Source organism: Nicotiana tabacum, chromosome 4 (genome assembly GCF_000715075.1).
Source record: "Nicotiana tabacum cultivar K326 chromosome 4, ASM71507v2, whole genome shotgun sequence".
Classification (NCBI taxonomy): Eukaryota; Viridiplantae; Streptophyta; class Magnoliopsida; order Solanales; family Solanaceae; genus Nicotiana; species Nicotiana tabacum.
The window spans coordinates 76596209-76610124 of record NC_134083.1 but is presented as its reverse complement, the minus strand read 5'-3'; the positions used below and the strand labels follow the sequence as shown (position 1 = coordinate 76610124).

General features: G+C 37.7%; 1 protein-coding gene across 1 annotated transcript; it reads right to left on the bottom strand.

Moving 5' to 3' along the window:
- Positions 1-8252: 8252 nt before the first annotated feature.
- LOC142179993 (uncharacterized) lies at positions 8253-9510 on the bottom strand. The gene is made up of 2 exons (XM_075250909.1): positions 9324-9510; positions 8253-8569 (listed from the first exon to the last, which is right to left on the bottom strand). Exons 1-2 carry the CDS (start codon positions 9508-9510, stop codon positions 8253-8255), a joined length of 504 nt encoding a protein of 167 aa, XP_075107010.1.
- Between the last annotated feature and the right edge of the window lie 4406 nt (positions 9511-13916).

The following is a 13916-nucleotide window of genomic DNA, read 5'->3' as shown; positions in this document are numbered from 1 at the left end:
CATAATAACCCCTTACCTACTAATAGGATAAACACTTCATCATATAGAAAACTTTTACTTAGCTCATTTCAGAAGAACCAATGTAACACGTAACTAAATTCCCAAACCGCAGAAAATACAACCTCATGTCATAATCTAAACTGCAATAACTCTTCCGAAAATCCCTCTACACAACAAAGCCATACGAATCGAATACCTCCCAAATCAACCAAGTTGTGGTGGCTCTCAAGCCCAAGTGTATAACCACAATCCACATGTATAAATTCATGCTGGAGAAACTGGTCACTGCCATAACCGTGCTGATTCAACCATTACCAACCGAGCCACTTCTTCTAATTTACTCGGGACTTGCCATAGAAATAATAATAGCTCCATTCAAAATATCATGAACAGAAATTCGCACTCATCATGAGTGACTTTATTTCACGAGACCACGTTGTCTCCAAAACCCACGAACCATCTTATACCCTCCTTATGCACATATTCACATCTTCAACTGGTACACCCATTCTGAAAATCCCTCTATGAATCCGAATTTATTTTCTCCCATTCCTCCAATGCCACACCCAGACCGAAGATAACGTAGAACACTCCAAGTTACTTTTCATAATCCACTGCAAAAGCTCAATACTTAACCATACTACTGGCTTGAAATCCTTAGGCACCACACTTTGAATTTTTGAACCCACTAGAACCATTGTTGAGAGTCACCCACTCTGACTTGTTCCCAATTATGATCAAACTCCAAGGCCCTGCTAGCACATGAACACCCTCTCAAAGAAGCAACCGGCTGAATTCCTTTTCTTGTACATCACATCTACATGAAGTATAAACTCTGAGTCTTCCCAAAGCCTGAACATGAATCGATAAGGCCAATTGTAGCACACATTCCTCAAATCCTTGGCTCAAATCACCACTGATGTTCTCTTTCCTTAGTTGTAACAACCCACCAATATGCCTATAACTAGAAACCTCACAAGTAGACAACCATGCAATCCAATCGTAGGCGGTGGGGCTCTCCCACTTAAGCTTGAAGCTACCTTTACATGACTCTGGAACCTACCAAGATCCCTTCTTCCTTACTGACATGACCTCGCACAACCGACCCGCCAAATTCCTCGAAATCTTCTTGTTAACCATTTCATGAACGCTCTGAATCACTAGCCACATTTACATATTCGACCTCCTACCGAATAGCTAGTAAAATTCTTCGTAGAAACTTCATCAACACCACGCAATAGTTAACCTTCTCACTGGAAATAACTCACCTATGGAAATTCCATGCCGACATCTTCCGGCAATGCTGCACCGAGTACAATTACCACAAAACCAATAAACCATCCTCAGCCCGTGCTCGTTTACCAGCTGTACAAGTTAGTTCACTCCTCATGGACATCAACTAAAGATACGACAATACATTCCAATCCAAAGTCATGTTATATCCTTCTTCATACCATACAACTCATTTCCGCTGTATCCAACCCTTCTCCGTATAGCAGCTAATATTCCAAATTAAGTTTGTAGACTTAGTCACTGTCCACCATGAGTTCCAAATCACTCTAAACTTTTCGTAATGTGTGTAGCTACCCTACCACAGAATCCATATGCTACTCTGCCACTCTCCCACTTTGGTCAAACCCTCTCCTTTAAGCAACTACTCGACTTCTGCTTCTCACACTTGGCTTTTTAGAAACTTAATCGCGACAAGACACCTCCCACATTTCTTTCCTCATCTTCCGCTGCACAGATGTTGCCTTAAATCAAAATCCGTCTCTGTAGCACATGAACCAATAGATCGCTACCAACTTTAAACCTCTCCGAAGATCATCCTTCTCGATCCATCAACACTAAGAACACTGATTCGATCCTAAACTAATGCACACCGTGATCTCTGACAGCCGCTTTCCCTGGCCCGATTTCACAATACCCTGCCCCAAAGGCGAATTGAAGAAGACCATAACACCGGCGAACTTAACACATTCAACAAGGACGACGACACCACATCACAAATGAAAATCCCACCACGCTCGAAACTACCAAGTCTCGTTACTCCATCAACCCAAACCTGAACATTCTTAGTCCGATTGCCTTTCCTCCGTTGGAAATAAAACACTGAACCCTTGAATCATGCATTGAGAAAAACCTTCTTTCAAATCATTCACTGCCCCTACACATAGACAAGTATCCTACCATTACTCAAACACTGTGTGATAGCAATGCACAAATCTTCATAACAATCAATGCCAAATCTCAAACCTTAGGTAATACTGATACTGAGTTGCAACGACAGAATGGCCTTCCGCAAGGCGACGGCAATAGCCTAATCAAATACGCATGGAGAAACATCCTGCACTACATCTGCAGTACCATTAAGATTCCTCGATTCCAAATTTATAACAAGTGCTTCACATCGCATAAGATTGAATAAGAAAGGAAATGAAGGCATAATCCTCAAAGAAATTAAATCGCACGGTGAGGAATCAAGAAGGGAAGTGCTCCTAACAGTCCGGTAGCCTCTCGAAGATAAGTACAGACGTCTCCGTACCGATTCGCGAGACTCTACTAGACTCGCTCATGACTCGTGAGACCTAAGTGAACCTAGTGCTCTGATACCATGTTGTCACGATCCAAAATCTATTACAGGTCATGATGGCGCTAGACACCGCTGTCTGGTAAGCCATATAATTTGATTCTCATTTAAATTTTTTTGAAATCATATTTCCTTCAATTTAATAGTAAAAGATGGAATTTAGAGAGTAAATAATAATATTTTTAACAATTTCAATACAGGACAACCCATAATCACCCCAAAACCCGGTGTCACAAGTGCATGAGCCTCAACTAGGAATGTAAAATAAAATACAACATTTGTCCGAAATACAAATTTGGACAAGAGAAATATAAATACTCTGAAAGAGACTCTGCTGGTTGTGGATCGTAGTATAGAATGCAGCTCCCCTAAGTCCCCACAAATAATGTGCAGCAAGTGTAGTATGAGTACGTAAATCAACGCGTACCCAGTAAGTATCCCACCTAACCTCAAAGAAGTAGTGACGAGGGGTCGATTCCGACACTTACTAAGGGCTAACAATAAAATACTGATATTATAATTAAGCATGTATTATATAGAACGACTGTAAACTCAATAACGTGAAGTAAGTAAACAATTCTTTTGTTAATAGAAACTTTCCAAATTTATTTTCGTCATTTATATTTTTGTAGAAAAACCTAGAAATTGGTATTTTTGGATTTTGACCAAGAAATTGGACATGGAATTTGGAATAAATTATATATTTGAGTTCATGGTGTTATGGGTAAACTTTATCTTCGAAAATTTTCGGAATCCGGGCACGTGGGCCAGAGGGTGATTTTTATCGACTTTTTGAGCAGAGTTGGAAGTTTGTCGTAAATTGAATTATTATGAGTATTAGAATATATATTTATGGATTTGCACCTTTATTGACTAGTTTTGGAGCGATGGGCATTGGTTTGAGTTGTTGGAAAGGCTTTGGAGCCGGTTATGAAATTTCGGAGCGAGGTAAGTCTCATTTCTAACCTTGTAAGAGGAAATTAACCTCATAGGTGAATCAAATTATTATGTGTTTCTATTTGTGGGGGTTACGTAAGCACGAGGTGACGAGAGTCCGTGCGTAGCTACTATTATGCTTATGTCCGGGTAGTCTAGGACCCATATCATATTGTACTTGCGATGTTTGCGCCCTACTTGTTAATTTAATGGTTTAACACATTTAGAAACTCGATAAAGGAATTGTAAAAAGGTTAAACTTTATTTATTTGACCGTCAAAATGAGAATTTGAAATTCTTGGAATATTTGTCCCTTTAAAAAATCTTGAATTGGTTGTTTAATGTATTTTCTCTATTGTGGAGAGGGCTGAACGCCTTGATAGCAGATAGATGCATATATGGTTCGCGTCGTTTGACCCTCGGCAGTACACAGTTTAAATATTTATATTGGATCAGGCCGTATGACCTCGGCATGATTTGCGCATGATATATCTTTGCAATTGATAATAATTGATATTGCTTTCATTGGCCCGAGAAGTTCAGAGACATGGTGTTTTTGGGTCTGACGAAAAAATATACTAGTTCTACGCATAGCACGTGATATAGTGTGATGCATTAGTATAAAATTTTATCAGAAAATCTAAGTTCAGAGAGTTTACAACCGAGAAAGTTCCACTAATGCGATACACCCTGCATAGCATTGTGCGACGCATGAAGTGTAAAAAGTTTGCAGGTTTTTCCACTTCGGCTCAAAAAGGTAGTTTCGTCCGGGTTTGTTCCTACTTGGTATAAATACACTGGAAACGCATTTTAAGGGACTTTTGACCTTGGAATCTTTGGGAGAGCATTGGAGGCTACAAGACTCAGGATTTCATCATATTTTCATCAATTCAATACGGGAGTCTGGATTGTAACGTTAGATTGATGCTTCCTTATTCTTTAATTATATTTGTGATGACTTCCTCCATGATTATGGAGTAGTTTACCTTAGGGTTTGACAGATATGATCTTTTGATAAATATTTGCAGATTTTAACCCTAGTTCTTGTTTGAATTCGTCTATGGAGTTTTGAATTTTCGAACCTTTATTCACCAGTTTATTTAATCGAAAGAGGAATATTTGGGTGATTATCGTTGCATTATTTTGTTTGATTTACTTCATTGATTCTCTTAAGTAATCGAAAGAGCTTGCTAAATTGTTGATTAAATCAAGTTAGGAGAATATTCGATGACGTTTTCCTAAAGACTAATCCATTAACGCATACTTGTATATTTTCAAAGTGCTTATATTAGTTCACCTTGAAGATTTAATTGAGAGAGGAGTCTTGACTACACGTTCGAACTAATTATCGAGTGACTTCGTGAGAATCATTAGAACATTAGAGTGAATTAAACTAGAGTTATATCCCAAATAGTTATCTTGCACCTATCTTGTCAAACCCTTATTCCTCACATTGAGAAGAAACCAACTCTGCTAATCTCTAATTCTTTGCAGTCAATTGTCAATTGCTTTACTTTAGTAGTTAATCGTAGTTCGTAATCAATCCAAATTAAGTTTTGATTGTCCTGAGTAGCAATTAAATCAGAAATTACTAGAGCATTATTTAAATACAATCCATGTGGAGACGTTAATTAAACTATACTATCTTTCGCTAGCGAGCATCAATTTCGTGTTGTGTTTTGCCCTCGTTAAATTTTGGCGTCGTTGCCGGGGATTGGCAATTAATAGAGTTCAAAATAGGTTTTGGTGCTAATTCAGGAATTTATTTTATTTTATTCTTCATGGGTTTCTCTTCCGTGTGCAGGCAACAGGTTAAGTTCGTGGTGTATGATGAAACTTTATACTAATGCGATGCTTAATGCTACACCTTATGCGACGCACTAGTATAATAGGTGGGAATCACTTACCTTGACATAGATGACGAAAATCTCCCTTCTAAGAGCTCTAAAAATCGTCCAACCAAATAAAAAATGGAGAAAAATGGCCAAATTCCGTCTTTTAAAAACCTCACTGCCCAGGAGACCCTTCTTCGCGAATGCGGCACATCCCTCGCGTTCTCGAGGCTCAACAACCTCATGCCCGGAATTCTCTCTTCGCGTTCGCGACACTCTGATCGCGTTCGTAAAGGCCAGCTGCCCAGACCCCTCGCGTTCGCGTCGCCTTGGCCGTGTTTGCGAAGGCTTGCCCAACTACTGCCTCGCGTTCGCGTCCACTGCCTCGCATTCGTGAAGACCAAATACCAGCAGCCTCAAAGTTCCTCTTCGCGAACGCGGGACTCCCTTCGCGTTCGCGAAGAAGGAAACCAGATACCAGCAACAGTAGTTCCAAAACAGCTCAAATTGATCCGAAACCACCCCGAAACACACCCGAGTTTCCCGAGACCCCGTCCAATCACACCAACCAGTCTCATAATCTAACACGGACCTGCTCGAGGCCTCAAATCACATCAAATATCAGCAAAATCATGAATCGCACCCCAATTCAAGCTTAATGAACTTTAGAACTTAAAACTTCTACATTCGATGTCGAAACCTATCAAATCACGTCCGATTGACTTCAAAATTTGAACACAAGTCATAATTGACATTACGGACCTACTCCAACTTCCGAAATCGGAATCCGATCCCGATATCAAAAAGTTCACTCCCGGTCAAACTTTTCAAAAACCTTCAAATTTCTATTTTTCGCCAAATGACCCCGAAATGACTTACGGACCTCCAATATCCACTTCCAGATACACCCCCAAGTCCAGAATCATCATGCGGAGCTATTCCCAGGCTCGAAATCCCAATCGGACATCGATAACATTGAAAAGCACTTCAACCCAAATTTATGAAATCCTTCCAAAATGACAACTTTCCACAATAGTCGCCGAAACTCTCCTGGGTCATCCAAAACCTGATCCGGACATACGCCCAAGTCCAAAATTATCAATACGAACCTGTTGGAATCTTCAAATCCCGATTCCGAGGTCGTTTACTGAAAATAACACCTTAGTAAATTCTTCCAACTTAAAGCTTCCGAAATGAGAATTTCTTTCTAAATCGACTCCGGATTTTCCGAAATTCAATTCTGATCATATGTACAAGTCATAATACCTGAAGTGAAACTACTCAAGGCCTTAAACCGTCGAACGACGCGCTAGAACTCAAAACGACCGATCGGATCGTTACATTGACGTAGGGCGGAAAAAAATTAAATTAAAAATTCCGACCGACATCGGTCGGTATTCTATGATTCTTTTAGTTAATCATTATTTTTGTAGATAATATGCATGTCTGACCAGTCTGTGGTCAAAGATTGACCGTATTCCTACCGAAAGTGGTGGGAAATTTAATTTTTTTTGTGGGACCACATAAACCGACCGATATCGGTCGATATTCTTATTTATAATTTTTTCGACTATTTTACTTTGTTTCAGACCGATTTTGGTCGGTATTTTTTTCCGACCAATGTCGGTCGGAATTTCTTGGACGAAATTTGACAGTTTTCTAGTAGTGTCTTCTAGAAATTAAAGTGAGAGGTCGCAAAGAGTATTAAAACCCAGTTGAAGTATTCATTGGATGCATTATCAAAAGTTGGTCTTTCTGCATACAAATCAGAATAAGATCTAAAATTAGTCTCAAATACAGCAGTGCTATTGGATGACCGATTTTTTAAAGTAAGCAAATTAAATATAACAAATTTTTCACAATTAATTACATATAATAATTCTTAAAATTTTTAGAAGAATTAACCCAAATAGCCGCTTACCTTACCACTTAAATTAAAAATAGCCGTTGAATGTATAATATATGTATTACATGTGTATAATTGTATATAATCATTGTGTAATCTATGTATATGACTATAAAAAATAAACAATTAATATCGCCGACTATTTGCGTAAAACTCCCAATTTTTATCGCCGCATAAACAATATAATAATTCTTAAATTTTTTATCGCCGCATAAACAATCATTGATTCCCATATATAACTCGTGAACTAACCGACCCCAAGGGTTTTTGTTGATGGAATGTAACAGAAGGGACACATGCTATATACATTTTGAAAGTTCAGTCGTACTATTATTATTAACAAAATAGAAAAAGGTAAAAAAAGTAGTAATGTGTTAGACAAATTGTTCATTACACCAATTTAGGGGGTTTGGCTGTACTTCTTACCATTCTACTCATATAATATTGGGTCACTTGTGAGTTGTGTGCAGTAATGTTTGTCACTTTTACATAAAACTAACTAGTGCAATCTTCTTCGCCTGAGGGAGACTTATCCTTATTCCTAGATTTTGCTCTGGTCATTGCCACTGGCGGAGGCAGAAAATTTTGCGAAGGGGATTCAAAAATTTTAAAAATTAAATATACAATGAAGCCAACCAAAAATAAATAAATAGATGGCAACAAATTTCATTAATAGAAAGAGAAGTTCTCAGCACAAAGATAGTGTTAAGATAAACAGATCATAGTAACAAGACTTTCAAAAGAGAATAAAAAATAAGTCATGTGTTAGTTACAAGGATCTAGTGAGATCACAAAAAACAACTAGGTACATTATTACAACTATACTCGACGAAGTTTCATATCTTGAAATATTTTAATAATAGCATCATTAGAAATTCTATCAAACACATTTTTTTCTACATAAGGCACCAAACAATCGCTAAAGAATTCATCATTCATTCGACTTCGTAAGTCATTCTTGATAAATTTTATCGCCGAAAAAGTTCTTTCAACGGATACAATAGCAACTGGCAGAAGCAAAGTAAGTTTCGCTAAGCGAAATACAAAAGGATAATTTGAATGTTTTTTTGTCTGAACTAAATCTTTTTGAAAGATTACAAAGCCCATGTAGGTCGGAGAATCTTTCATCAATATCACGAACATCAATAATATAACTTGCAAGCTGATTTTCAAGAGCATCCATACTAAATTCATCAAAGTCATCGGGATATAACTCAATCATTCTCATTATTTTCCTGATATCAAAACTTGAAAATGAGTTAATTGGATTCAAACAAGCAATTCCATGAAGCAAATAAGCCGTCACTTCGTCAAAATGTTCATTAAGTTATTGAATTTTTCAATCACTAATTTTGCAAAATACTTCAATCCGATAATGAAGTGAGAATATACAATCAGCAAGTTTATGGCTTGATCTTAAAGAACTAACATATGGCTCATCAAAGTGAGGTATAAAAATATCATATTTGATACAAAATGCAAATATCTTACCAATAAGAGATTTTCCCCCAAAATGCATATTTGATACGCAATGTCTTTCTCATTTTTTTTGTAAGCATTTATTGAGCTCATTTGTGATTGCTAAAATATCTTTCATCAAATGCAATATGAATGCATCCTCAAATGTTTGACAAGCCCTAAGATATCCCATTGCCTTGGCTCTTTCATCTGTAGAATGTGCATAAAAAATAAACAATTCAAGAACATCAAAAATATAGCCGAACATCAGAATAAAATTATTAAAATTTAAAGTGAGATCCACAACAAGTATTACATGCTCTTGAAAGACCAAGTTCTTGATTCAAGTCCCTACTGGTTGTAAGCTCGCCCATATCTAATGCCTCTTGAATTCTTTCTTTTTGAGATTCTCGAAATTCATCCATACGCTTAAAAGAAGATCCCAATATATTCAAAATATTTGAAACCAATACTACAAGTTCTCCCACTTGAAAATATTTCTTAGAAACCGCAACAAGAGTAAGTTGATGAGCAAAACAATGAATGTGATGAGTTGATCTACTCTCTCACTTAATTAATATTTTAAGACCGTTAATATTACCTTGCATATTGCTTACCCCATTGTAACATTGTCCACGCACATATGAGAGACTTACGAAGTATTGAGCAAGTATATTAACAATTGCATTCTCCAGAGATAAAGCACTAGTATTTTGAACATGAACAACATTAATAAATCTCTCCATCACAAATCCCATTCTATCAACATACCGTAAGACAATAGCCATTTTCTCCTTGCGTGACGTTGATAAGTATGGATTTTAACCATTTATTAGTACCTCCTTGCTTTACTTTTAGTCCGAAAGTGTTAGTTTTTATTCCCAAACTAATAAAATTGTGCAAATTACAGGAATGTTAGAGAATTGGACCTCAACGAAGAAATCTAACTCAAAAAGGAGTGTTCCGGCCCATAAGGTAAAAAGGAGTGCTGCAAGCCAAAAGTGCGGACCGTAGAATTACCTCTGCGGCCGCAGATCTGAAGCTTAGTGGGTGATTGGAAAAGTGCGGACCGCACACAATTTGTGCAGCCGCAAAACATGATCGTACTGGCAAAAATTCAAAAAGTTCAGAGAGTGTACAAAATAACCAAGTATGAAGCCTTGACAAAAGTACAGCCGCAGAAGGAAAAGTGTAGCCGCAGAAACTGAAGTGCAGCAACAGACCAAATTGTGCGGCTGTAGAAAATCTCCACTTGCAAAACCAGGAAAAGTGCAGACTACACATAGAATTGTACGATCGCAGAACCTCCCGAAGGACATTTTTGTGAGGTAATTTTGGGCCACTATAAATAGACGAGAAATACGTTTTAGGGTAAGTTTTATATGTTTTTGTGTTGTAGCCATTATAGTTTACTACTTTTGGTAATTTGTGACCATTTTGAGCGAAAACACATTAGTTTTATCAATTTAATCTTCTATTATGGCTTTAATTAGGTCTTCTTCTTTATTTTCTTCTATGTCTATTATGAGTAGCTAGATTTTTTCTAGGGTTGTGACTCAACCCTAGAGTGTAAACCTTATGAGTAATTAATCTAATGCTTGTTTATAATTGAGTATTTATTATTTAGTCTTGTTCATGAATTATTTCTAGAATTACTGGTTGCAAATATTGATTCATGCCTTTTTGACTTGGTTCTTACTTGAAAAAGAGGGAATTAGTCTAGAAAAACTTGGCTGATAATAAATTGAACTAGTTGAGGTTTTGGCCAGCCTAATTAAAGGGTTTGTACTAGAGATAGAGAAAACCCGACTTGAGCTCATATCAACTATTTGAATTGATACCCAATTGGGCTTGAGAAAGCCAATTTGGGCAAAATCACTCTATAACCAAGAAGTATTGAGTGAGTAATTTAGAGTTGAGAGTTATAATACACCTCGACCACTAAAACAAACATTAACGTAATTTACCCATTAGGCTAACACCTAGGTGAAGGTTACATCCCTAGTCCTTTTACCCATTTTATAAAAACAACAAAAACAATTATTAGTCTTCTAATCTCTTCCCTTTAGTTAATCATTGCTAGTGTTAATTCTTAAAAGTAGAAAAAAAAATCATTTGTTTGGAAGTGTAATTGAGCTATTTCATCTCTGTTCATCAAGTGTACACCCAAACACCCATATTTAACTCCCTGTGAAAATCGACTCCAACTATTGTTGGGTACTATTCTTCCAACGACCGTTTTCACTCTCTATTGAGTGTGGATTGGGCGTGGATCAGACGTATCAAAAGATTCATCAACTAGCAAGGTGAAGTAATCACCATTTAGTTCCTCAATGATAAATTTAGTTGTTTCTATCTTACATGCAGTAATAATATATTTCTGAATCATTGGAGAAGTCATTTGATTATTTTGAGGAGCATGTTCCAGTACATAATCACGAGTGTTATCATACACTTTGGCATACCATGAGAGGGTTTGAAGAAAATTACCCCTACTAAGTTATGACTTAGATTCATCATGTGTAACGATTTGGCCAGTTGTTTTAAATATTTTAGCCTCAATTCCCTATTTATTGCTTTCTATATGTTATATTATGATTATGGGACTTGCCGGGATATTTAGTTTTAGTTTCAGAGTGAAATAGGACACATAGTCCCTAGGTTGGAACTTTAAGTTGAAAGAGTTGACTGTAGTTTGACTTTTATGTAGACGACTCCGGAATGGAGTTTTGACGGTTCCAATAGCTCCGTATGGCAGTTTTAGATTTAGGAGTGTGTCCGAATATTGATTTGGAGGTCCGTAGGCCGTTTCTGCGTGAATTGGCGAAAGTTGAAAAGTTGAAGGTTTGGAAGGTTGATCGAGAGTTGACTTTATTGATATCGGGGTCGGATTTTGATTCCGAAAGTTGGAATAGGCCCGTTATGTCATTTATGACTTGTGAGTAAAATTTGAGATTAATCGGAGTTGTTTTGGTATGAATCGGCATTAGTTTTGGAATTCGGGAGTTCATAATTTCATAGGATTGAATTGGCTTGCGATATGTAGAATTAATGTTGTTTTATGTGATTTTTGCCTCAAGTAGATCCATATTTTGGGACTTGTTGGTATATTCGGACGGGGTCCCGGGGGCCCCGGTTGTGGTTCGGAGTGAGTTCGGATCAATTTCGGACTTAGCCTCATTGTTGAAGTCCCAGGCCTGCTGGTGTCATTGCACCTGCGCAGGGATTGACCGTAGGTGCAGAATCACGGGTGCGGAAGGTGAAGTGCAGAAGAAAAAAGGAGAGCCCAGGGCTGGGCTCGTAGGTGTGGACACCTGGGCGCAGGTGCACCTACGCAGGCGTAGACCAGCTTGCGCAGAAGCAGAATTGGAGGAGGAGGCTTTGGGCAGGACCGCAGGTGCGGTCTCCTTCTCCGCAGAAGAGGCTCACAGGTCTGATCCATTGTCCGCAGAAGCGGAACCTCAGAGTTTAAGTTAGAACTGCACCTGCGATGGATTTTTCGTAGGTGCGGCATCGCAGGTGCGATCCCAGGCCCGCAGAAGCGAGGATCGCTGGGCAGAAAGGTCTTGTTCGAGGGTTTGATTTTCATAATCCATTTTTGGACTTAGAGAGCTCGGTGTTAGGTGATTTTTTGGGAGATTGTCAAGGAAAATATTAGGGTAAGACTTCCTAACTCGATTTTCGGTTAAATTATACGAATCTATTGTTGTTTTCATCATTAAATTAGTGTTTTGAGTTGAAAATTTGGGAAATATTTGTGGAACTTCTTAGGTTAAAATTTTGAGATTTGAAATGCGATTTGAGGTCGGATTTGAGTAATTCTTGTATGATTGGACTCGTTACTGAATGAGTGTTCGGATTTTATAATTTTGGCTAGGTTCCGTGATGCGGGCCTAGTTTGACCTTTTTAGTTGACTTTTTAGTTCTTTGAAAAGATAGTAATTTTATTGTTCGAAATAGTTTCCTACAGTTTATATTTATAGTATGAAGTTGTTTAGGCTAGATTCGAGCCGTTCGGAGTTGGATAATCGAGAGAAAGGCCTACTAGTGGATTGAGTTAGCGTGATTTGTGGCAAGTGACTTATCTAACCTTGTGTGGGGGAAATACCCCTTGGAATTTGTGTTGATTGTTATAATTATTATATGTGAAGCCATATACGCAAGATGATGAGTGTGTACATGGGCTAAATGTGGAAAATACAAGTTTTAGCTATATAGATTCCTTTCATTCCTTAATTAAGTTACCTTAACATGTTATAGTCATCATTGCTAGTCTATTTTCACATGTCTACTTGTCTTATCTCTTACTTGCTAATTGCTCCACATGTTTAGTTGAAGTTCTTATTTCCTTTATTCCGTATTCATTGTTTACCGTTGAACTCATTACTTGAACTTGTTATTCTTGGAATATCATGTCGTGAAATTGGTAATGAGTTATAGAGGCAAAGTGTTAAGTTGTGAAATACTATTCTTGTTGAGTTATGCAATACCAGTTATTGTTGTTGAGACTCTTGTGTACATTGTGGTTGAGACATGGGCTCTTTATTGTTAAAACACTGTTATTGTTGGTTTCTGTGGCATGTTGTGATATTGGGCACTTGAGGTGCGATTTGTGATACGCTGTGATATTGATAGGTATGCGGTGGTATAAGGTTTTGGGGTTGAAATGCATGCGGTGAGATAAGGTGGGCTTTTTACGTGTGGCTAGTAGGGGAACTACTAGAAGTCATGTGGTGGTATAAGGTGGGCTAAAATGCAGGATGCTATTTTGGAAAAATGATTTTCGTAACTAAATGTAAAGGCTCCCACGGTGATATATGGAAAGATTGTGACTTATTCTTGTGATTTGAGACTACGAGGTGGTACCTCGGTAGTGACTCTTGTTGGTATTTCTTCATTGTTGCACTTGTCTTTGGTTGTTGTTTCCTTAGCATATTATTATTTGTTTTTCTCTGTGTTGCACTAATTGCTTTAGTTCCGTGTAGCTAACCCTGATATTCTATTTGTTGTTTCAATTTCATTACTGTCATTATTACACTTCCTTACACTTGTTCAGTTTTCTTATTTATTCCAGTAGGGCCTTGACCTGACCTCATCACTACTCTACCGAGGTTAGGCTTGGCACTTACTAGGTACCATTATGGTGTACTCATGCTATGCTTCTGCACATCTTTGTGTACAGATCCAGGTACCT

Bases quoted from the DNA above. Each gene is read 5' to 3' on its own strand.
- LOC142179993 (XM_075250909.1), bottom strand. From the start codon at position 9,510: ATGGCTATTGTCTTACGGTATGTTGATAGAATGGGATTTGTGATGGAG. The intron at 8,570-9,323 runs GTAATATTAACG...ATTTTGACGAAG, and splicing joins TGGGGTAAGCAATATGCAAG to TGACGGCTTATTTGCTTCAT.